Source organism: Chrysochloris asiatica, unplaced genomic scaffold, assembly GCF_000296735.1.
Source record: "Chrysochloris asiatica unplaced genomic scaffold, ChrAsi1.0 scaffold00007, whole genome shotgun sequence".
In the NCBI taxonomy this organism is placed as follows: domain Eukaryota; kingdom Metazoa; phylum Chordata; class Mammalia; order Afrosoricida; family Chrysochloridae; genus Chrysochloris; species Chrysochloris asiatica.
In genome coordinates, this window is record NW_006408525.1 from 30,559,771 (window position 1) to 30,585,113 (window position 25,343).

Consider the following 25,343-nt stretch of genomic DNA (forward strand, 5'->3'; position numbering starts at 1 on the left):
ACAACAACAACAACAACAACAGTACTGTGGTGCTGTGGGATAAGGCACTAGACCACAAGGTTGGTGGTTCAAACTCACCAGCCATTCCTTGGAAACCCTAACAGGGTCTCTCAATGAGTTGGAACTGACTGATGGCACTTAACACCAACAGCAGCTCTGGTGTGGTGTTATAGGGTTATGAGTGGACTGCAAACCACAAGGTCGGCAGTTCAAACCCATCAGCTGCTCCTCGAAACTCTACAAAGGGTCGCTGAGTCAGAACCAACTTGATAGCACCTAAGAACAACAACAACACAATGCAGCACTGTAGGATAAGCACTGGACTGCTGACTGCAAGGTTGGTGGTTCAAACCCAGCAGCCATCTCTCGGAAACCCTACACAGGGTCACTAAGAGTCTGAGCCGACTTAACAGAACTTACCAACAACCACATGACTAACGCTTATCACACTGCTGTATTAGAACCATTGTATGAGTTTCTGGAGAGCAAGACCTATGCTTACCACCTGAGAGGGTCCTAAGTGCTTACAGAAAGAACGAGTGAACAGCTCTCAAACGTACCTCCTCCTCCTTTTTGGTGGCACAGACAACAGTAATGCTGCACTCCCAATCTTGCAGCTCAGTATCAACAAAAACGTCTAAACAGATGTCTCTTCCTGTACTACCCTTCCTCTGGTCTCTTTCATGCAGCTTTGCCTGCAGCACCCCACCCTGATCTCATGGTTCCTATCTGGTGTGGCACTATAGAATAAACACTGGACTGCTAACCAAAAGGTCAGGGGTTCAAACCAGCTGCTCCTCAGAAACCCTACACAAGGTCATTAGGAGTTGGAACAGAGTTCATGGCACTTAACAACAACAACAATCTGCCTGTAGTATAAAATCTAAATTCCTTAAACTGGCATTCCAAACCCTCTTCAACATGACCCCAACCCATCCTGTGAACATCTTTACTTGAACTTTTCTCCTTGGTGAAAGCAGTCCACTGTGACCTGAACAAGCATGGCCAACACCAGCTGCCTCCTCTCTCAACCTTGGGAGTCTGGAATGCCTGGCTCCCTATTCTCTTCTCTGCCAACTCCCTAGCCATCTGGGCCGACGTCCTACTCCAGTTCTGCAGCTCCGCCTGCCTACAGCAGCTACTTGGCTGTTGCTCAGCCCGTGTGTGGGATTCTGTGTACCAGTGGATGAAGTTCCTAGAAGTCAGAGATCAGTCATCATGTCTGGAATGCCTACGAAGAGGGCATGGCACTCAATTTGGGCAGTGTACTAGAAAGAGCACCAAAGAAGATTCAAATTCCAACTCTATCACAGTTAGTTCTGTGGCCTCATGCTCAGGCTCCCCATATGTAAATGCAGGGGAAAGGCTCATCTGATAAGCCCTCCAGTGCTGACTTTCTAGAAGTCAGTACCGGGTTTCTCAAGGCAGTGGTACAGGAGCCCAAAGCTGGGTTGCTCCATAAACTACAGTGGCTCAAGGATGAGTAAGAATCTCTCCTGAGGCTCAGGGTGATTTTCAATTAGAATCGGAATAATTTCTACCTTATAATTACAAAAAAAAATTTTCCTGACAGACTGAAACAAGCGACACTCAAAATACATATAGATGAATGCTTTTTTTTCTCTTAAAGAGCCCTCTGTAAACAACCAAAGTAAACATAAAATGACAAATAGCTAAGTCATAGCTCATAGGTACAATGGAACAATAGCAGTTATATAAAACGGTTTTTATATTTTTAATAAAATAGGCAAATTTTTATGGTTCAACAAGGAATGAAAGACAAGATAAAATTATATATGTATATATCTCATTATTGTAAAACAATAAAAGGAGATAAAGCGAACCATAACAAAATGCTAATAATGGTTTGGTAATGACATTATGGATGGAATTTGCTTTCTTGTCTAATTTTACAGCGCTTTCCACATTTCTACAAAGAGCAGGTATTTCATGGACACATGAAATACTAAAGGACAAAAGCTCTTGTCACCCATGTTTTCACAAGAGCAAGCCAATGCATACTGAGAGGGAGGCCGGCTAACTGACAGGCGAGACGAAGAACAGCGGCACTCCACTCTGTTGGCTGAGAGCCTCTCACAGGGCCTACCTCCTCTCTGGAAGACTGGAAAAGAATGTCTCTCCCGCCAGGAAGCACCGTCCCCAGCAGTTGCATGGTGCCTGAGGGAACTTGAGGTAATTGGGAAGGCTCAGAGATGGAGAGTCCCGGGATTTTCTTGACTTGGGAAGCTGGTCCCTGAGGCTCCAGGAACCCATAAAACCATTGGGCCAGATGGGCCCGAAGAGGCTCATCATATATGTGAGTTTACGGGCCCAAGGAAGCTCGTACTGCAAACCCACTATGTGTTCTCATGTATACCTACAAAATTTATTACTGATGTTAGGAAGTTGATTTTTGACTCATAGTAACTCCACGTGACAGAGTAGAACTGCTCAATAAGGTTTTCTAGGACGTAATATGTAAGGAAACAGCTCGCCCGGTCTTTCTCCTATTGTTAAGTGCTGGCGAGTTGGTTCTGACTCATAGTGACCCTGTATAGGGTTTCTGAGGAGTGGCTGGTGAGCTTGCACTGTGTGCCTAAATCTGGTTGGAAAGCAGCTAGAATCCTTAAGAGTCCATCTTTGAAAAAAAGGGTCTGAAGATGTTTTGTGGGCATGGATGATTTCTATTTTACAAATGTGTTAAAGAGATTTTAATTCCCAGAACCAGCTCACTTTCTTCCCATATGTTCCTAGTCATTTCTATTTTTCTATTGCTTAGAAACCAATTAGGCAAAAGAAAGGGCCTAGAGATCAAAAAGAACCCCAAATGTGGCATAACAGTTGGTAAGTGCTCCCCTAAACAGGGGCTCTGGCACAAAGCCAACTTCTGTACCATTCTGCAGGAAACACACACATGGCTTCAGGGAAGTTGGTGAGACAGGCTGCCAGGTAGAACTTACCAAAGGTGTCAGCGTAGATCTTGGCAAAGGAGCCCAGCGTGAAGCAGATGCTGTACTGGGAGCTGGAGAAGCAGACATTGCCCAGGAGTGGAGACAAGATCAGGTTCTCATCAGTGGAATACATGCTGCAACAAGAGGCCGGTGTGAGTCCAGGGCCTGGCTGTGCAGCCACACTGGCACACAGCCAAAAGTAAGGGGCAGGGGCCCGATACGCAGCCCAGCCAATCCTCACCAGCAGAGCTTACGTAATGGTTCTGCTTTGTCAACCTATTGGCCAAGGAGAGGAACACGATGGAGCTGTCCCCCTAACTCCCAGAAATAAGCTGATCTGCCCAGCGCTGGGAACATTCTGTGTGATCTTGGGAGAAGTTAACCATACCAACAGATCAGTGGAGACTTGAGAGGACAGAGACAGGGACCTTGGAACACAGGAAATGGATCTAATGTGATGTGATACAAGTACATTTTTGAGAATTCTTGATTTCATAAATACCAACAGGCACAATAAACACCAGTTTAAAGGGAAAAAGAGAAAAAAGAAAAGCAACTTTGCCCCTTAGTCGCCTCTACACTATTATGGCTTTGCTTTACAAATTTGTGTTAAACCTTTGAGTCCTCAAAGCCATAAGGAAGCTCTAAGTACTCCAAGTCCAGTAGCATTTATAAGAAAACCAACGTTTGTCATACACAAGGATCAAATCCATAACCCTAGTGTTATTGGCATATCATGTTAAGGAATCTAGTTTCAAAATGAAAGTTTTTGTTGTTAGGTGCCATTGTCAATTTTCTACGTACCTCACGTGACACTCAAGTGACAGAGTTGTAATCATTATGGAAGCGGAACGCCAGGTCTGGCAGCCCGCCTCCAAATTATACTCCTTAGAAGCAACTGCTTTCGACTCGTAAACATGCTTTAAGAGCTACAGGTAATGATAGGTCTATGTTGCTACTTCCTAGTTTGGCAGACCAGGATTTAGCCCCATCCTATCCACTAACTTTAATAACAATGAATCATTTCATTGTTTAGACTCTTGATGTTATTTATGCTGGACTCTAGGCATCCTCAGTTCTATTAGAGATGGGGAGAGATTTCTCTGTGGAGAATTAGTGCTCAAAACTTCAAGGAGGCTCCTGTAGGTACATATATCTTCTGGCCAAATAGGTACTGTCTCCATTCCTCAACCAAGGAGGACAATCTTCTCCCAGGTCTATGAGAGGCCCTCAACAAGCCATCCGGTACATTCCTCAGCCTGCAGACTAAGACTGCTGGTAAGACATATGCAACCTATTCTTTGAAGTTACCCTTATTACTGTTTTTGAAGGTTCACACTAATAATGTGAGGCTCCATCTTACTGAAAAGCAGGTCTAACCGCAGCAACAGATCTGTGCTAACAGTAAGAGCTGCTAACATTATTCACCTATCAGTTACAGTGTGCTAAATGTGCTATACTAAATATCTAATTTCTAAAAACATCCCATCAGGCAAAAATACCCCCATTTACAAACAGGGAAATGGAGATTTTAGAAGCTTAAGTCATTTCCTCATCTTTCCATGGTTGCTATGTGGTGGAGGTGCCTCTAGAGCCCATGGTAGTGAGTACGGCCATGCGGGGAAGTGGGGCTCTCTGTGAAGTGAGTACGTCAGGCTCAGAGCACAGGCGGCTTGGCTGTGAACGCAACCCCAGCAGAGGCCGGCAAGTGCTGTTATAGCAGTGCCTGACAAGTCATCAACACATGCCAAGAGAGCAGTCACCCTCAGAGGTGTTTAGGGTGAAGACTTGTAAAAACCAAGAGTCCCCAAGGAGAGGAAGCCCACTCCAAGGGGTCCCATACCTTATTAATCCATTGACCTCGTCCACAATGTGGCGCAGCTTGTAATAAGCATCGGTGGGAGGCAGCTTGAGCTCCAGGATGAGCCGGTCAATCTTGTTGATGCAAACAGTGACTGCCAGTCTCTCCTGCACAGCGTGCTTGATCAGCCGCTCGGTGTTCAGCATCACCTGAGAAACACAAAGCTCAGGAGGTGGTGATAAGTGCAGAGAGGGCAGAACCAAAGAATACACTGTTTCAAAATATGGGGCATGTGAGGGTTAGAGGACTTGGGAATATAGATTGCTGGGTTGGAAGTAGAGAGCACCTTCCCAAAGGAACTTTAAGAGAGCACCTTGTAGGATTGAGAAATGAATAAATACAGTGATGATGTCGGCATACATGTTCCTCAATGCAGGAGAAGGAAAAAAGGCAGATTTGAAAGAGCCTATGGCGCTGAAATGGAATTGAGGGTGTCAGGATAAAGAAATGATAAATTATATGTATGTGTACAACAGATACAGGTATTATCTAGCTCTGTTCAGTGAAAGGGCCTAGAAGCAACGTACCCCAACAGCAAGAAACACATACAGATCTTTGTTTCTAAATACCAGTCCCCACTAAAAGAACTAGAGAGGTCTTTGGAGAAATGCCTCATTCCAGGACAATGGCAGGAAAGTACAAGTCTAAAACAGAAACATGTCCAAAGACGAAAAGAGCCACCCTGAAGGATCTCTCACCAGCCAAATGTAGAGTTAGAGCATCATCATAAATGAGTAGCTCAGGAGATCTAACCCACCAAACTAAACCAGAACCCATGAGTTCCTGCTGGTAGAGAGTAAATAAGCAAACAGGGAAGGGAATGATAAGAAACTTCCAAATAATGAACACAAAAGGGATAATAACAATTAAAAATCACCATTTTGCAACTATTTATCAAAATGGCCAAGAATGATCAGTGGACGCTAAAACTAGTGGATGAAGTTTGATAAGGAATACAGTGCACACACGGACTTGAAACACCACCCTGCTACTTACTAATTAGTTTCAAAGGGGAAAATAGTAACTTTACACTGGGGAAACCTGACAGGGACACCTTAACCAAGTGATCAACATTTACATCATCAACAATGGGGAGGTGACACCATGTATCTTCTGTTGCTGTGTACTAATAAACACAGATGACTTATGTAGTTGTTAAGTGTTGTCAAATTGGTTCCAACTCACAACAACCCTATGTAGGGTTTCTGAGGGGCAGCTGGTGGGTCTGAACTGCTGACCTTGCAATTAGCAATTCAGTGCTTAAGCCACACCATACCCAGACTTCCCAAATCAAGAGATGTTCTATAAAATAAATGACCTGTACTTTTCAAAAATGTCAATGTCAGAAAACAAACAATCAAGAGAGACTGAAGAATCATTCCAATTAAAGGAAACATGAAAATGAAGTGTTATCATCCTGGATCTAATCCAATAGATCAGGGGAGAAACGTGATAAAAGGCATTAATAAGACAATTAGCACAGGAAGATCTGTACAATAGTACTGCAGCAATGTCAAATTCACTGATTTTGATTATGAGGGACCCTGATGGTTAATGATTGATTAAAGTACTCAACTACTAACCAACAGGTTGCAAGTTCAAACCCACCATCTACTCTATGGGAGAAAGAGGTAGTAATCTACTTCTATAAAGATTTTAGTGTTGGAAACCCTATGGGGTAGTTCTACTCAGTCGTATCAGGTCACTATGAGTGAGATTCAATTTTACTGCAGTGGGTTTGGTTTTGTTTTAACTATAGTTATGTAAGTGAATGTCCTTGGTCTAAAGAAATACTATACATTCTAAAATATTTCACTTCCGACTGGTTCAGAGGATAAAATACACATGCACGCACACACATACAAAGCACACATTTATCAAGAAAAAATTGAAAGCAAAATTAATTCAGTAACTTTTTAATTTATGAATTTTAATTCATAAAAAATTTTCATTTCAATTGAAATGATTCCAAAAAATAAGTCTTTTATTTAAAGGCAACTCTGGCTCCCTCTGGTGGCTATCTCACTAATGACAGCATGAGTGAAGCTCATTAATCAAGGGGCCAAGCTTTTAATGTAGAATATTGGGCCTCCAAAGGAGCTCTGGTAGCGTAGTGGTTACGAATCGGGCTGCGAACCTTAAGGTCAGCGGTTCGAAACTACCAGCCGCTCCGCGGGAGAAAGATGAGGCTTTCTACTCCCGTAAAGATTTACACCCTCGGAAACCCTTACTGGGTCGCTATGGGTCGGAGCCGACTCGATGGCACTTAACAACAACAACAACAACAATGTCTCTTAGGTGTGGGGCTGTTGGTTAAAGTGCTGGGCTGCAAAGTCTACTTTGAAGTGGGAGGCCTGTAGTTCAAGTTCACCAGCTGCTCCTTGGAAACTCTATACAGGATCACTATGGGTCAGAACCTGATTAGATGGCACGTAACAACAAACAACGTCTCGTATCACTAAACCAACTTCTATGAATATATTCTCCTTTGTTGTTAGGTGCCATCGAGTCAGTACCAACTCATAGCACCCCTATGCACAGCAGAATGAAACACTGCCCGGTCCTGGGCCAACCTCACTACTGTTGCCATGGCTTGAGTACATCGATGCTGCCACTTGGCCAATCCACCGCGTTGGGGGTCTTCCTCTTTTTCTCTGACCCTCCACCTTACCAAACATGATATCCTTCTCCAGCGACTGGTCCCTCCTGACAATATGTCCAAAGTACGAGAGATGAAGTTTGGCCTTCCTGGCCTTCAAGGAGCAGTCTGGTTGCACAATCTGTTGGTTCTTTTGGCAGCCCATGGCACTTTCAATATTCTCTTCCAACACCGTAACTCAAAAGCATCAATTCTTCTCCGGTCTTTCTTATTCACTGTCCAGCTTTCGCATGCATATGAGGTTACTGAAAATACCATGGCTTGGGTCAAGCGCATGTTAGTCCTCAAGCTGACACCTTTGCTCTTCAACACTTTAAAAAGGTCTTGTGCAGCAGATTTGCCTAATGCACTAAGTTGTTTGATTTCCTGACTGCTGCTTCCATGAGTGTTGATAGTTGATCCAAGAAGAATGAAGCTCTTGACAACTTCAATCGTTTCTCCGTTGATAAGAATATTGTTTATTGGTCCAGTGGTGAGGATTTTTGTTTTCTTTACATTGAGATGTAATTCATACTGAAGGCTGTGCTCTTTGATCTCCATCAGTAAATGTTTTAAGTCTTCTTCTTTCAGCAAGCAAGGTGGTATCATCTACAAATTGCAGGTTGTTAATGAGTCTTCCTCCAATCCTGATGCCACGTTTTTCTTCATAGAACCCAGCTTCTCAGATGATTTGCTCAGCAGACAGGTTGAATAAGTTTGGTGAAAGAATACAACCTTGCCGCACACCTTCCTTAATTTTAAACCATTCAGTGTTCCCATGTTCTGTTTGAACAGCTGCCTCTTGGTCCAGGTACAGATTCCTCACGAACACAATTAAAGTGTTCCGGAATACTCATACTTCGCAATCTTGTCCATAACCTGTCATGATCCACACCATCGAAAGCCTCTGCGTAACCAATGAAGCACAGGTAAACATCTTTCTAATATTTTCTGCTTTCAGCCAAGATCCATCGGACATCAACAACGACATCCCTCGTTCCACGGCCTCTTCTGAATCTGGCTTGAACTTCTGGAAGTTCTCTGTCAGTGTATGCTTGTACCAGTTTCTGTATTACCTTTACTGAAACTTTACTCGCATGGGATACCAAAGAGATTGTCCGATGACTTCCGCATTCTGTTGGGTCACCTCTCTTTGTAATGGGCACAAATACGATCTCTTCCAATCAGTTGGCCAGACTGATTTAACTTTGTTATCTTTGTGTTACATGAATGACAGTGGGTCCTAACATTTTGCATTTCTCTGGACAGGGAGTGAGGTGGCCTATATTGAGAATGAATGTTGAATTTCATTACCTGCCCTAATTTTTAGAGAGAATCTGACCTTTAATCAATCCCAGCTTGCCTGTTCTCAGGCTCCCAGCTCCCTCAGAACCCTATGAATCATGGGGGGGGGGAGGACCAAGACCAGGAGAGGTGGTTCTGAGAGACCAGTCTGACTCACCCCCTCGGCAGCATCGATAAATAGGACCACTCCATCCGAGATGCGCAAACCAGCTGTGACCTCATCAGAAAAATTGACGTGTCCTGAAAGGCAAATACCAAGTAAGTCGCTACCACTTGTAGGGAAGCGGGATGAGGCGTTAATTAGCTTGTAGGGTGATTGAAGGGAGACAGTTCAGTTTGTGGACCCCTAAGTGTTCCCAGCCCCACCTCCTACAGTTCCTGCAATGTATAAAACTGCATCACTCACACTGCTTCTTTGGATTAAACTTAAAGCAGGTGGTCCTCATGTAACACAAGGAAAGAGTTTTACCTAGACTGGTATATTCACGCTCACTCTCACACCATCTTAAGCAGTAGGCAGAGATCTGCAGGACATATTGCAGTTGTAGAGATAGGAGAATGGGCAATGGAAGGACTAGCGGCCAGTGTTCTACTCCTGGTAAGATGCTGCTGTGGGTCGGCTGAGATGGGAGGCAAGGCTGACATGTAAGAGGACAGTGGGCACATATGTAATAGTGCAGTGAAGGCAGAAATTTTCCTGTTTAAAACTCTGCCAAGTTGGTCTTTTCCCAATACGTGTCACATTATTATTGCCTAGCAGATGTTTGGTGGAGAAATGAATGAATGAATGAGTCAGTGAATGAATGAATGGGTTGTTTCCTCCATCCAAAGGGCCTTTAAAAACACACATTACTCATATTTTAAGACCTAACTCAAATGACATTAACTCCCACAACGTCATCCTTGACTCTCTTTGGGAAATGGCCTTCCCTCCTTCTACCACTCCATCTGCTTTGATGACACAATTCCGTAATTCCATTATAATGACATAACCCATGTAAGTTGGTCTTCACAGGCATGGGGTGAGACGGGCTGCTTCCACAGCAAACTGTGTGCTCACCAGGTGGTGGTGGCTGTGGCTCTTCATGGTCCCCTTCAAAAGACTTGAGAGTCCCTGAGACCAGGACCCATGTTGAATCACCTTTGTTTCCCCCAGCGTCTCGTGTGGAGCCTGACCCATACTGGAATTAATTCATGAAGAAAATTCTCTGTGGTGTATTAAATATTCAGAAGAGTAGTGCTGACAAAGAACTGAATGTCTGGTGCTTGATAATCGTCAGACACAAAGGGGACAAGTAAACATGAAAATTCGTTAAACCCAGGTGAAAAGAATGCACAAAGGTGTGCTGCCATGCTGTTCTGCTCTGGGAAGTGGGCACACAGAACCAAGTACTGACCCCAAAAGGGCAAGGAAAGCCCTACCTGGGGTGTCCATGATATTGAAGAGATAGGATTTTCCTTTGGTGTCTGGCAGGACCACCGTCACAGGAGTGCTTTTGATGCCAACACCTCTCTGAAAGTGATAAACGGAGTGGTCAAGACTTCTCCAATGAAAAAGGGTTCGTTCTGCTCTTGGTGCTTGCCAGCTGATGGGAAATGACACTGAAGTCTCTGCCTGTAGCAGGTGTGATCTTTACCTAGGCCTCTACCCAGCATGAATTAGAAAACAAAACGCCTTGGCATTAAACAGCTATTTGGGTGTTGTTCTGAGTTTGGTTCAAATGCAAAAAAAAAAAAAGTGAAGAAAAATGCACCCTCCACCCCCCACAAACTGCAAACTAGCAAAGTCGTATCAAAGGAACCGAATCTCGAGTTCTGGAATTTTATCTTCCAACTGAGTCACTCCAACACTGGAACCCAAAACACAGATTATGCCTCACACAAGTAAAGAGAAACAATCTGGACCATTTTTGTTTTCTTTTAATATAAATATTATAGCATTCTCATTACAAAAGCTAAAGTAGAATGCATTTAAAAAAATCAAGTCAAATACACATGAAGGTCACCCAGGAACCGTGGAATAGAAGCTATGAAGAGCCCACAGAGAAAGTCTTCCCCCCTACAGCCAGCCCCCTGAATTCAGACTTCTAACCTGTGAGAAAATCATTTGTTACAGCCCCCTCACAAGAAAAATTTTTTGATGGTGTATCACATGCCAGCACTGTTTAAAGCTCTTTTATGCTAGCCTATTTATGTACTGGGGCTTTTCCTGTGGTCTCTTAGAAAAAGCGACAGAAAAAGAGAGCAGGATAAAGAAAAGGGGCCAGAGACAAGGATAAAGAGCCAGACAGATGGGGCAGGCCGAGACATACTCACTGCTTCATAAAGCAAGAGATGCACCCCGACACAATGACCTTCTCCAAGAGAAGCTCCTCGAAGAAAGAGGTCGGCACGTGCAAGGAGCCAGCTTCTGTTCTTTTTAGGATGATGCCATTTTCAAACCACGCTGAGCTTCTTCTGTGTAACTTGCAGTGTAACTGTAGCTATCTCTGCTTAGTATTTGCACCACTGTTGTTGTTTTTGTTATTGTGTTCCATCACACTGGATCTGGCTCACAGTGACCCTGGGTTTCTGAGGCTGTAAGTCTTTTTACAGGAGCAGAAAGCCTTATCTTTCTTACGTGGAGTGGCTCATGGACTCAAACTGCTGACCTTGTAGTTAGCAGCCCAAGACAAAACCCACTATGCCACCAGGGTTCCTTATTTGCATCATTCAGGCAAATTAAATCCTGGGACTCCTGGTGGTGGTGGTGGAGCACTGTAGGATGAGCACTGGACTGCTAACCACAAGGCTGGTGGTGCAATCCCTCCAGCTGCTCCCTGGACACATTCTAGTGGGTTGCTGTAAGTCAGAACCAACTTGACAGCACTTATCAACAACCCAATGCTTACCTACACAGCTCTTTGCAAGAAATAGTTCAGAGGTGACTGGGAAAAACAGGGATGATAGAAGGTACAGGTACAGGTGGGAGGGAGGGAGGTTGGTACAGACAAACGCTCTCTCATAAAGGCTCCCTCCATTCCCTATAAAGCTACTGGATCCGGTAGGGTCTGGTATGCGCAACAGTCTGATTTCCCAAGACACACTTACCTCTTGTTCAGTGAAGAGGATGTCAGTGTAGCACAGCTGAAAAAAATGAACTGCTGTTACCCCTGAATCCCAAGTCTTCTCCCACCTATAAACCATCCATCATTGTTCCTCACCACCTCCCAACTCCATGTTTCGCCTTAGGAGGAGAACAGACCAAGGATGGCAGGTTGCCCCCACAGCAATTTCAGACAAGGAGACCTGTGCCCTCTCAGCTGGAAATTGCTCTTCGATGTGTGTGCTTGATGGGGGCATGGGAGCAGGTAGGGGTGGTCACTAAAGACTCAGTACCTCTGAAGGGTGAAATTAGATCAAATGCAGAGTGCTTACAGTGGGAACGGAGACACAAGACCCGTCTTCCTAGAGCCCCTCATGTCAAAACAATCTGGCAGAGACTGAGTTTTTATTGCACTGAGACTCACAGCACACTTGGCCTCATTCAGAGCATTTACATCTATCATGAAAACAGCAAGGTCTGATTGTATCATATTCACAGAGCCAGTTATTAATACTACAAGAGGAGAGACTAGATCATAAAAGTCAGGATATATCAGAACAGAGGAGATATCCCAAGAGCAGAGCAGATCATCCAAAAATACTGTAAGTTAGTATTTACTCTGCTCCTGAGGAAAGTTGTAGTTATTTTTTTAAGGGCTATTAATAGAAATTATATAGCCACACTTTGTGGGAGTCATTATTTATACAGAAAGGGGGAGGGGAAGGAGAGAGACACCCCTGCACACTTCAAATGGTTTAGCTTAAACCTGCAACAGCAGTTCTACTTACATCTTGGTCATAGCGCTTTCTGATTTCTGGGTGAGTCTGTTCTATTAAACAATCTACAAAACATGTCTGAAAGAGAGAGAAGGTTAAGACCTGCCAAGAACAAAGGCAAATCCACTGTGCACTTCCTCTAGCTCCTAATACTCCCATACAATACAGGAATAAGGAGAAGAGAAGAGCAAGGAGGACTATAAAATGGCAAAGGATTAACACTGAAGCCACAGGATTACTTTCAAATGAAAGATGCAATCTTTTTTGAACAGACATCCCCCAGGAAATAAAAACTTATAAAAATCAAAGTGAGGCTCAATTTCCTCTTTTCTGTCCACATGTAGACACATGGCTGAGGTATGCAATTGGCTGAGGAATGGGCCCCCGTGTGCTGCTCAGGAGAAGCTGGAATCGTACTGTTTGAGTTGCTCCTCACAGCAGCCAGGGAGCTCTAGGGTCAGGAGGCCCAACTGTATGACCTATGACCTCAAACCACATCCTCTGTGATGCTGAGGGATGAAAACTGAGCAGAAACAAAGAGAAATCCTGTTTTCAGTAGCCCAAAGTGTCTCACCTTGCCATGGTGGAGATGGCCACAAAGGGTCACATTTCTGATGAGCTCCGAGTTGTCCATCAGATCTGCGAGGAAACTGAAAGGAGAAAGGAAAAGAGGAAAGACTTGGGGCAAGTTTCCCAATGAGAAGCGGTTAAAATTGTCTAAAGGTGTTTTATGGATTTTAGCCAGTACTAAATAACTGTCAGATGACTGCTCAGAGGCCAATTTGAATTTCCCACTCTACATAGCCCTGGGTCAGGATCTGGAGCAAACCATGAATGAAATGTCATGGGGACTCTGACAATAAAATGATGACATTAAAAAGAAAGCAAGGAGAAAAAAAAAGCCAAAACTAAAAACCAAATTTCAGCACTAGCTCCTTCAGGTAAGAACTCCCACATTGATTTCACTGACGCCAAGGGGCTAAAGTTCTTTTTGGGGGGTCGGGGGGAGTTCTCTATAGAAACTGCTGTCAGCGGCAGTTAAGAAGCCTAATCTCATCAGTGATGTTGAACCCACAGGACCAGTAGCACCTTCTTTGCTTATCACCCACACTGATTCTGCCAGGTATCCGTCAGATGACTTTGGCTCTGAAGTCCGCTCTCAAAGGTTGGAGATTTAAAAACCACCACTGAGATTATGAAGGAATAAGAAGCAAGCTCTGAAGTCAACTGAAAAGTTGCTTTATAAAAATATCTGCATAATGACAGGTGAGTGGGCCATTTTAGAGGGGTTCTAGTTCTTGGATATATACAATGTCAACAAGTTTTCAAAATAAAACCATTTCATAACCTGACAAGTCATAAGCACTTTCGTAGATGGGGACCTTAACCTTACAAGCACATTCTAGGCATGAAAATGCTTATATAAAAACTGTTTGCCGTAGGAAAAGTGTACATATTTCTGTATCTATCTGCTGGTGCCCTCCCTTTTCCACATAAAGAGCTGCTATGTTTCAAGAATATTTAGCAGTCTTCAAAACTCACTGCCATAGAGCTGATTCTGACTCATCAAGTTGAGTTGGATCCTACGGGATAGAATACACTCGCCCCTGGAGGGTTTCCAAGGCTATAATCTTTACGGCCATATCCTTCTCCCATGGAACAGCTGGTGGGAACAAACTATTGACCTTTTGGTTAGGCAGTTAAGCAAGCACTTAACCACAAAACCACCAGGGCTCCTTCTTGGAGTCAAAATAAATAACACAGACAAAATGCCCAGTTTTTGTCTCAAAGGCTGGCTTCCAACACCAAGCTAATAGTTTCAAAGAAAAAAACAAACAGTTGATATCTGGACGAGAGCTAAGAGAAAAATTAAGATTCCACTTAAATATCCCAGGGGCCATATAAGCGAAAGGGAAAATTTGGCAAAATGTACAGTTTTGGTCTTGCAATCCACTGGCTACTTTAACCACATACCATCTTCTCCCTCCCTCCCTAACCAGATGAGCCCAGAGCTCTCCGGCAGGGACCACTTACTCCATCTCATACACCGTGACAGGTAATGTCTGCTCCATCAGTGTGAACTTCTTGGTTTTCACGGGTTTAATAATGGGTTCTAGGGGGCGAGAAAGAATGATTGATGTGCAGGTAGGCATACACCATAAAAGTACAGAGCCCTATTCCACTAGACTAAGCTTTCAGAATATATGATATATGACATCAATTTATTTTATTCTCATATGCTGAGAAAGTTCTGGGACTGCTGTCTGGCATGAAACAGTGAAGGCTCTTGAACTGTAGAGTTAAGAGTTTGGACTTCATTTTGAGGGAGGCTGGAAGAAAGTAAGAAAGAATGGATACAAATTATGGCCCATAAATCTCAGCTTGTATTTATAAATGCAACTATTTTCCAGAAAATCAAGGAAAATTACTGCTGTTAGCCGCCACTGAGTTGGCCTCCGACTCATGGGGACCCCATATATTATATAGCAGAACTGCTCAAAAGTTTTCTCAGCTGAAATCTTTATAGAAGCTGTTTTCCAGGGCTTTCTTCTATAGAGCCACTGAGTAGGTCTGAACCACGAATCTTTAAATTAGCAGCTCACTGCAAATTGTTTGTGCCACCCAGGCTCCTGAAAATTATTTGAGAGGTAAAAAATAAACATTATTAGGTTTGGTTAAAGGGGACTGTAGTTAAATGGGTGGAAAAAGGTATCTGACCACAAGGAAAACTTAATAATGGTCTTCAAGCCCTTTAACCGATGTTAGATAAAGTAATAACTCTACTTAACCTATCTACTTAATTAAGAGTTTACTGTTAAGAGTGTGTAACTGAATCCTAATTCTGAAGGGAGGAAAGAAAACTGACAAACTCATTCACTGAACTTTTAGACTGCTGACGGCTATGAAGACCTTTTCCAGTGTGAAGCTGACTTCTCACATCCTTCTGACTCACCTGTGAGAGGCTGAGTGTCTTCCTCCTGGACTATGGTCTCCACCTCGGGCCCATACACCTCCTCAGCTGTGGGGTAGTACTTCTTGTCTTCGTGCAGCACCACCTCCATCCCAGGGTGGTCATCATCATGATCGCCGATGTCGTCGTCATCGTCGTCGTCATCCATCTGAAAGCAAGAGGGAGGAGGCTGTAAGAGGCACACACCTTTCCTGCTCTATGACTACCAACTGCGGGTACATGAGTAAGAGCGTTGGCTCCCCATGCTTGAGCTTCGTGATAACAAGTCAGCAGGACAGGCTCTACTCCTGTAGGACCCCTCATGAAGAGAAGATGGCATGGCAGGGCTCTGGATGGCATGCCTGCTTCCACTTCGCCCCTCTAAAATGAGCGCCAGACGTCACAAGGGATTGAGATCCAGAAAAACAAATGGACCATCATAACACACTCTTTTCAGGGAAAAATAATTTTTTCCAAGGACAAACACCAGGTAGGAACTAGAAACAAGCCCTTACCTTTAAAATTTCCTCTTAGATTCACAGAATTAAAAACATCATGAAGGCTTTGTAATCTGCTGTTTTCTAATTCATGGTAATTAGAAATGAGACGAGACAAAAAATATCAACAATACATGTATTTACACCTTATACTTTCGATAACTGTGTTCTATCACATACCTTAACTTATTTAACCTATTTTCTAACAGAGATGTTGTTTCTAACACTGAAAATATCATTGAAATAAACCTTTATACACAAATTTCTGTGAACATCACTAATTTTTGATTGAGGTTAAATTCCCAGGAGCAAAACTATTGGACCAAAGAGTATGCTTACTTTTCAAGGCCTGGACATGCATTACCAAGTGGTTGGCAGAAATGCTGCATCTATGCAGTCACAAAGTAGCACGTAAGAGTCCACAACACATTCTGGAGTTGTGTGGTCCAACTGTCAGTCATTCACTCACAAACGTGGCAAAAAATCACATTGATTAAAGGTAGGGTTGCTGAGGCGTAGTGAATTGTTTAAGGTCTCTTCTAGCTTTGGTCTTTGTAATGCCCACTAAATGACTCTTTTCCTACTGGGTCTAGGTAAGAGAAGGTGGAGAAGATAATGATGGTGGTGGTGGTGGTGTGCCGTGGAGTCGGTTCTGACTCACAGAGACTACAATATAATATATATAGTATATAGCAGAACTGTAAGTCTTTACGGAGCAGAAAGCCTCATCTTTCTTCCACAAACAGCTGGTAGCTTAAAACTGCTAACCTTGAGGTTAGCAGCCTGACTCGTAACCACTATGCTACCAGAGCTCCTTGAAGATACTGAGAGGATGGCATGATTCAGCTGTGGATGTTAACAGAGTTCATAGTTACCGGAAACTCTAGCATGGATATAAAATGAGTCATTTCAGAAGCAGGAGGGGGTGGGAATCTCACTACCATCAAAGAAGAGTGGAGTTTGTTGTTTGGACCCTGAGATCCCTGTGTGTTGAACCTCCTCAACCCAAGGAAAGAAAACTTGGGCACTGGAGTGGTAGAAGAGCACAGCAGCAAAACCAGACAGAGTGGTGGGCGTCTCAGCCCCAGACCAAGGAAAGCTGAGTGACTCTGGATAGGAAATTTGCTCAGAGTAGGGTGCTGCTGGACACTTAATTTTTTTGGGGGGAGAGGGAATCCATGGAGCAAGAGCTTAGTGGTGTTCCTATGGTATCAGCAACCCTAAAAGAGCTTGTAGTACTGGCTAAGCAGAGAGAGGCCTGCTGGTGGGCACAGCTGAGGAGAGGTGGTCCTGAATGGAACAAATACACTCTGAGCCTTTGTGCCCCTGCACTGTAACCTGTTAACTTTCCTGTAAACCTCATAATACACTGTGACTATGGAGTCTGAGTTCTGGGTGGCCACTGCAGCGGATTCTCAAGCCCAACCAAGTGGAGTGCTGTGGGAGCAATGGGTTTGTGGTCCGTTTTTGCAGTTGCACAACTGATTAGTATAATTGGTATCGGTAAGCTGCACGCATGTAAAAAGGAGCATTGGCCCAAGTTGTGATAGACAGAGCTACAACAACGGGGAAAGAAGAGAAAGAGCAGTTGCTGAGGATGCTTATGGGATTTGGCTCCTTGGTTTAGAGATTTAGGGTCATGGTGATGGGATATTCCAGTTAGCTGGCCTAATAAAGTTTATTTATTTATTGTTTATTTAAGGTTTTTATTGTGGATTGAGTAAAAGTTTACAGGGCAGATCATCAGTTATACATTCAACAAATCATACACCTTGTTTCATTGTAATGATTATAATTCCCTCCATGTACCATCAGTTAACAGTATTTCTCTCTATTCACTTTAGCTCTTTTTTTTTTTTTTAAACACTCAGGTATATATAATAATTTACACCACCAAAGGGCACATTCTGCACATCTGCCTCCTGGCTGCCAGCTCTTAGTCCCTCTCTTCCCATGAATCTAGAGTCCTCAGCTGCTCCCTCTCTCTATGTCCCCATCTCTGCCTCCATCTCTGGTGTCGCTGCTTCTCTGCATAAGGTCTTGCATTCCACTTGTGCTCTTCTCCCTTATGGTCCTAGGGTCCTTTGTTTCTGGACTGTAAGATTAACCACTCCCCTGTTTTTGTTACAAAACTTCAACCTTTACAATTGTGACAGTCACAATTAGTCATGATAATAATTACTCACTATGGAATCCTAAGAATCTTATCCCCCCCATCTCTGTTAACCAGACCTATCTAGACAAGATGAAAATTATTCATCGGGGACTCTTTATTTCCCCACACACTATTAAACTAAGCTCCCACTTGTAACCTTGTAAGCCAGTCACTTCGCCCCCTCATTTTAGAGAGCCAATGTCTAAGGTGCCTGTCCCTATCTACCCTGTGTACAGAGGGGATAGCACTGATATTGATGTGAAGACTCCTTCCCTCTCTGGTGGTATTTAGAGTTACTACTTCCATGAGTATAGGTCAGGTTCTTCATATTGTAGCAATTTACCCTCGTTTCCTTTATGAGAAATTGTTTGTTTGTTAAAACTCTTCCTCTAGTGGAGCTCTAATTATCGAGCCATCGAGGCTAGGTCAAATGGGTACTGTCTCCAAGTTTAGGTGTTCTTGTGCATCTCCCCTCACTTAATCACCAGCTGGATGCTTCACTCTAAGCTCTAGTCCTCTGTGGCTATGTCCTTGTCCATGGGCTCAGGTGTCCCCAGGTCTCACCACACTTTGGACCAACCAGCCCTTCCTCTTCTCTCTCTCATCTCCAGGTCAATGGGAGTCAATGGACCGTGGTTAAACTCAGCCCATTTCTTCATTGCTGCCTTTCCCCCTCTTCCACTTACCAGTAGACCAATGTGGTCGTCAGCAAGCTTACATGCCTACTCATGTGTTCCCTCTGAGTTTCAGTCTTAGAGGGGAATTTGTACTGAAGGAACTTGATTGCTTGCCTTGATGGCCTCCCAGTGAACAGCTTGCTTAGTCTTATAGTATCCAGTCATACTAACATTTTTATGTTTGGTTTTTCTTGCTGATCTTTGAAGATGTATCTTCTGTCACTCTAGCTGTTCCAGGCTGGTCTGCTTGTGCTTTCTAGTGGGGATGTCCCACCTCAGAAGGTTCTGGATGGAACTCAGGGTTCCATCTAAGGTCCTATGCTCTGCAAAGGCTCTGCAAGAAGTCTATTTCACTGGACAAGTTGTAGAACCCCTTTTAGGTATTCCAATCAGTTATAGGCTGAAGACAGGCTTATAAGTTTTCTGTAATTATGTTTCCCGACATTCCTTTCTATCCCACTCAAGTGTCTAATTTACGATAGGCAAGAGAAACTGATATTCATAAGACAGTCAAGCATCTTAGTATTATTTTCCCTCTTCAAACTATGCCTAGATCCCTGTATCACAGAGCCCTGTTGTTCTAAGGTTGAGCATGCATCACTATTTATCTCTGTCCCACTTAGCCCATGCAAAACTGTCTCAGTGTTCCCCATCTACCTTGTTCTTCCACCTCCTCCCCCTTCTTGTATTGCCCTCCCCACACCCGAACTATGATGTGTCTGCCCTTACCTGTGCTCTACTGTTGCCTCCCTCCACCTCTCCCTAACCCCCCACCACCCCAACCCTGCCATTGTGGTTACCTTACATTCCATTAACTTTTCCCTCTATTTCAGACAGTCTATTTTATCCTGTAATCTACCTGACCTTCTCACCACCTGGATCTCTGTTCCTCCTAATAAAGGTTTCGTGCTTCTGTTCTATCTCTTAAGTTTACTGCACAGTGGCTGGGATTTTAAGTGCTTGCAAGTAGCCATTCAAGGCACAACAATTATCTGTATTTGTCTAGAACAAGAGAGGAAGAAGGAAAAGTCAGGAACAGGAGGAAGAAACGGAATATTTTAATTACTATTTCCATGAGCAAGCACCTGCCTCCTTTGTCATGAGACCAGAAGAACTAGATGGTGCCTGGCTACCATTACTAAACACATTCAATCCAAGAATCTCTGGAAGAATCTTGATCAAATGGGGGGAAACACAGAGCAGAATTTCAAATTCTCAGACTCCAGACTTCCTGGAGCCATGCAGGCTGGATGAGCCCCTGAAACTACTGTCATAAGATGATTTTTGAACCTCAAACCAAAACTAGGCCTTGAAGTCTTCTCAAAACCAAACAATAGTTAAGCTAACTACCAAGGACTGTCTGCCTTGAGTACTGTCTTCTTTAAACATCTATCGATATGGGATCAAACTGACAACAGTACGAGAAAAGGTGAAATAAGGGAAGGAACAACTCAGAAAAGAGAGAATGGTTGCACAACTCAAAGACTGTAAGCAATGTACTGAACTGTACATGCAGAAATGACTGAATCAGTGTGTGTTTTGTTGTGTATATTCTCAAACAACAACAAAAGTACAAATATTTAATGAGCACCCACCATGTGTCACATTAGGTGTTGGTTAAGGGCAGGAAGGTTGCCTTTATTATATATTTATTCCATAATGCCTAATGCATAGCACAGTGTGTGCCTGAGAGAATGAATGTATTCTTCTTGCAGTTAGGTTTCACTCCTGTCCCCATTGAATACTTTCAATAACATGGCCCTCACTCACAGGAAGCCTACCTCCCTGCTGGAAAATTCAGCTAGCAAGTTAAGCCTTTGTAGCTGACTTCAAATTTACCTCCTTCTAATTACTCTACTGGTCATAAGCTTACCGGTCAGGTAGTGACTGGTGGAACCTGAGACTACGGTCCTTGGTCAGCCTTCAGATCTGGAACAGAACTCACCTCCATGGCTCAATTTTTAGTCAAGCAACAGATAGGATATAGGGGAACAACAACACTAGTGAGGTATGCACACCATAAAAAAATCAACCAACTGAAATCAAAAGGGCAGCATTTACCCAAGGACAAAATCCATAAGGGTTGGAAAACAAGAGGAATGGAAACAAGAAACAGGAAGTAAGTGGGACCAGCAATATACCATTGAGGGGATTGTAATCACTGAGATGAAACCACCTGTAAGATAAAACTGCACACAAAATCAAGGGAAACACTACAATAAGTGAATGAATAAATGAAAAGGTAGAAGCCTTACAAATACAGCAAAAAGACATCCAGAAGACTAATACTGAGACTTCCAAAATACTTACTGCACTGAAAGGGCAAACGACTAGAACTGAACCAAATTAGTGACCTTGAAGACAAATCACTCCATACTAATATGCTGGAAAACAATCAGGAAGAAGAAGAAAAAAAATCCCAAGAAAACCTAAGAATTATAGGATACCATCAAGAGGAGTAACTTACATGTGATCAGAATTCTAAAGCAGGAAGAGACCCAAGAAAGCACAGAGAAAATCACTAAAGAGTTGTTGGAGGAAAACTTCCTTAACATGATGAAAGTTGACAAGATATACATTCAAAACAGGAGTTCTTCATAAGGAACTCCTTACTGCACTGGGTTGATTATTGTTAAGTGTCATCGAGTCAGTTCCTACTCACAGTGACCCTGTATAGGGTTTCCAAGCAGCAACTAGTGAGCCTGAGCCACCAACTCTGCGGTCTAGTGCATTAACAGGCAGCGCTGCACTAGGAGTCCATATAGACATGGGCAATCTAGACATTGGCTATCAAAAATGGGGGCTATAAAGGCATGAAATGTCTGACTTATGTGTGAGTGTCCTTAGTTTCAGAATGAGGGGGATAAGGTAGAGTCTTCACTGAGTAGTTTTCCTCTTCTCCAGATGGATCTGGTGAAAGGGGATGGGGGATGATGCTGATAGGATTTTATGATTCAATTATGAGTAACTCTTTGCAAGATTAACTGTGATTGCCACAACTGTAATTGTAGAAAATGTGTAATGAAAAAGGGAGAGTAGTTAACCTTTTATTTCAGGAACAGACGATTCCAGGACCAGCAAGAAGGAAGACCATGAATGGAGTGTGAGATCCTACCTAAAAAAGTGGCAACAGCAGAGACGTTGACAGGTGATGGCACAGACAGATGGAGCAGCAGCAGGCCTAGAGCCCAGCTAGCAGAATATGCCCTGAGGACATTTAAATGATTATACATTTTTTGTTTTAAATTGTGTATTTTTGCTTTGTTCGTTTGTGAAAAATAAGATGTAAAAGGGAAGGCAAGGGAGGAAGTAGGATAACTGTTGTTACTGGAAGGGGATTGCAATCATTGAGATGAAACAAATATAATTTGCTGACTGTAAAAAAAATAAAATACAGACATAAAGCTGCACTCAGGAAGTTGAACAAGCACCATATAGGATAGATTACAAAAGAAAATTACCAACACATATCATGATCAAACTTTTCAAAACCAAAGACAAGGAAAGAATCCCGAGAGCAGCTGGGGAAAAACTAAGTTACCTAAAAAGGAGAACTAATAAGACTAAGCTTTGATCTCCCAGCTGAAACCAAGCAAATAAGAAATGGGCTAACACACAGGAAAAACTTGAAACAAAACAACAACAACAACAACAACAAAAAACAACTGCCAACCAATTACTCAGCAAAAGTGTTCCTTTAACTACAATGGCAAAATTAAGACACTTCTAGATAAACAGAAATTAAAGGAATTTAAAAAAAAAAGCAGAACAACTTCACAAGAAATACGAAGCTCTCCTGACAGAGAACCAACCAACAGTAGACAACTACCTAAGGTTAACATACACAACACCACCATCCACAAACAGGAAAGAAATGGCATGACATGTTAAAAACTAAGGGGGAAAAAATTTTTTTTAAAAAGCCAATCAAGAATCATATACAATGGCAAAATTAGGATATTTCCAGACCAACTTTACATGAACTACTAAGAGAGTACTTTGGGCAGAAAACCAACAACACATTAGACAACAACCTAAGGTTAACATACACAACACCACCCACAAGTCAAATCACATATAGATGGATCCAAAGTAAAACAAACCCACACGACTGAAAATAGGCAACCAGAGTTATAAATTTGTAATGAAAAAGTAAAAAGAAGGAATTGTGGTTACAGAACGTTCAAATGAAGAAGTCTAATAAATTTAAAGACAGAAAAGATTGTTTTAAACTTGGGACGAAATTCACGTGTTACTTGGATGAAGGGGAAACAACACACAACTGAACAGGTGAAGAGGAGGTGTAGGCGGCTGCGGCTGTGCTGATGCGTACCATCAAGTCAGTTCCAACTACAGTGACCACGTATAGCATTCTTGAGGATGTAAGTCTTTACAGGAGCAGGAAGTGTCATCTTTTTCCTGGGGAGCAGCTGGTGGATTTGAACTGCTAACCTTGTAGTCAGCAGTCCAACATATAACCCACTTTATACTACCAGACAAATAAGCTACCAGGGTTCCTTGAGAAGGAATAGGAATAGACCCACAAAACTATAAAGATTTTTTGACAGAGAATTTCGGACAGAGAATATTTGTACATGGGTATTTACTTTTGCTGCAAATATATCCATGAATGTGTAGAAGCATATAGGAGACAAAGATACACAAAAACTTCTTGTTGTTAAGTGCTGTCAAGTCAGTTCCAACCCACAGCGACTCTGTATGAGGGTTTCTGAGGAGCAGCTGGTGAGCTTGAACCACCTTAGAATAACCTACCATTGGAGATCAAAAGGCAGCTTTTACTCACGAACAAAATTTGGAAGGGTTCAGAAAGGAGGAGGAACGGAAATAGGAAACATGAGGAGGAAGTTAAATTAGTGATGTTACATTGAAAGGACTGTAATCAATTAGATGAAGCAAAATGTGTACAAACTGTTGAAAGTAAACTGATGATCTGCTGTGCAAACCTTCACCCAAATCACAATAAAAAGTGAATTTATACATATAAATATATTCAACACAAGTAACAACAGTAGCAACAAAAAGAGGACATGTTCCGTTATGGAGAAGACAGATGACAACCAAGACTTTTGTTCTGCTTTTCGGCTGTCTCTTGTTAACATCACTTTCATTGTTTAAGTAGTGGGACCATCTACTTATTTATTTTGTTTCAACCATTGCTGAAACATAAAAGCCACCTTTGGTGTCTTTTGTAAGCCTCAGACCATTCTAGACTTCATTCTCTACAGCCCACCTGATAAGGAGTCACAAGAATTTTTTTTTATCTGACTTGGATATGTGCCTTCACGTTCTATTCTTTTTATGCATCTTTTAAACCTGAGCTCATGAGAGTGCCCCGTGCAGCTGCACTTGGAAAAGTTGACTAGTTGTTCTATGTTGGAATTATTCATGGGTGTCCATTCAGGCACATGGAAGAAGTGCAACTCCCAGGTGGACCAGAGCTCAGATTACAAGACAACCTCAATGATGAAACTACTGTCTATTTCCTTTTGGAGTCTCGGTAGCTAAACTTTCATAGGGGAAGTATAAAACCTTAGTAAATCTTATTATAAAAAAGGCAATATACAGATGTACATAGAGCATTGTGGGAACACAGATGATTTCTTGTTTTATTGCCTTTTTGTATTTTTTAAAGAGAGTTTAAAATATATTTTTGTTACCTCATCAAGATCTTTGGCTTCTCTGCCCAATTCATCATCATCTTCATCAGAATCAAGTTCTGGTCCAATATAATTCCCAAACTCATCATACAAGTCAGTATCCATGATGCTAAAATTCAAAAAAAGAAGAGTTAAGATTCTAGCAAGGTAATCAAGGTGCTCCACAACACACCCTACCTTTATGGCAGACCATATTTCTTCACAAACCTTTCCATTTACATCGACTGACTGACTGTCCCCTCAAAGTCTTGTACTCTCTCCCTTCTTGCCCTACTAATTGCTTACTTATCCTTGTGTGTTGACATACTTTCCCTCACTTTTTTTAATGCTAAAGAAAACTTTTATTTTAAAATAATTTAAAACAAGTTTTAAGAATAATACAAATAACATTCTTTTCCCTAAATTACTTAAATGTCCTAAGGAGGCCTCCATAACCCCCAATACTTTAGTGCAAGAGTCAGAGAACTATGACCCACAATGCCAAATCTGGACCACTGCCAGTTTTTATATCATCCATGTGTGGCACTACAGGTTAAGCACTGGCCCGCAAGTTCGGTTTCAACTGCAGTGTAGGCAGTTCAAACTCACCAGCCACTCCTCGGAAACCCTACATTTGTTAAATGCCATCAAGTCGCTTCTGACTCAAAGTGACCCTGTGTAGGGTTTCCAAGGAGTAGCTGGTGGGTTGGAACTGTCAGCCTTGTGGTTCGCAATCCAGTGCTTGATGCTACAGCGCCACACCAGGAAACCCTATAAAGGATCACTGAAAG

The 25,343-nt window shown here is 42.7% G+C and overlaps 1 protein-coding gene across 3 annotated transcripts in view; it reads right to left on the reverse strand.

The window, feature by feature from the left end:
* Positions 1–24,682, reverse strand: part of EFTUD2 (elongation factor Tu GTP binding domain containing 2) — a 38,268-nt gene extending 13,586 nt beyond the window's left edge. Inside the window, exons 1-10 of one of the 3 annotated variants that reach the window (XM_006833514.1) lie at positions 24,574–24,682; positions 15,570–15,735; positions 14,651–14,729; positions 13,191–13,266; positions 12,629–12,664; positions 11,846–11,881; positions 10,178–10,268; positions 8,913–8,995; positions 4,795–4,961; positions 2,961–3,085 (exon numbers count right to left, since the gene is read on the reverse strand). In XM_006833514.1, coding sequence (XP_006833577.1) covers positions 2,961–3,085; positions 4,795–4,961; positions 8,913–8,995; positions 10,178–10,268; positions 11,846–11,881; positions 12,629–12,664; positions 13,191–13,266; positions 14,651–14,729; positions 15,570–15,735; positions 24,574–24,678 — 964 coding nt within the window. In that variant the 5' untranslated portion in view covers positions 24,679–24,682. Of the gene's footprint in view, positions 1–2,960; positions 3,086–4,794; positions 4,962–8,912; positions 8,996–10,177; positions 10,269–11,845; positions 11,882–12,628; positions 12,695–13,190; positions 13,267–14,650; positions 14,730–15,569; positions 15,736–24,573 lie in introns of all 3 variants that reach the window. The other 2 variants (XM_006833513.1, XM_006833515.1) reach the window with 2 other exon arrangements.
* Between the last annotated feature and the right edge of the window lie 661 nt (positions 24,683–25,343).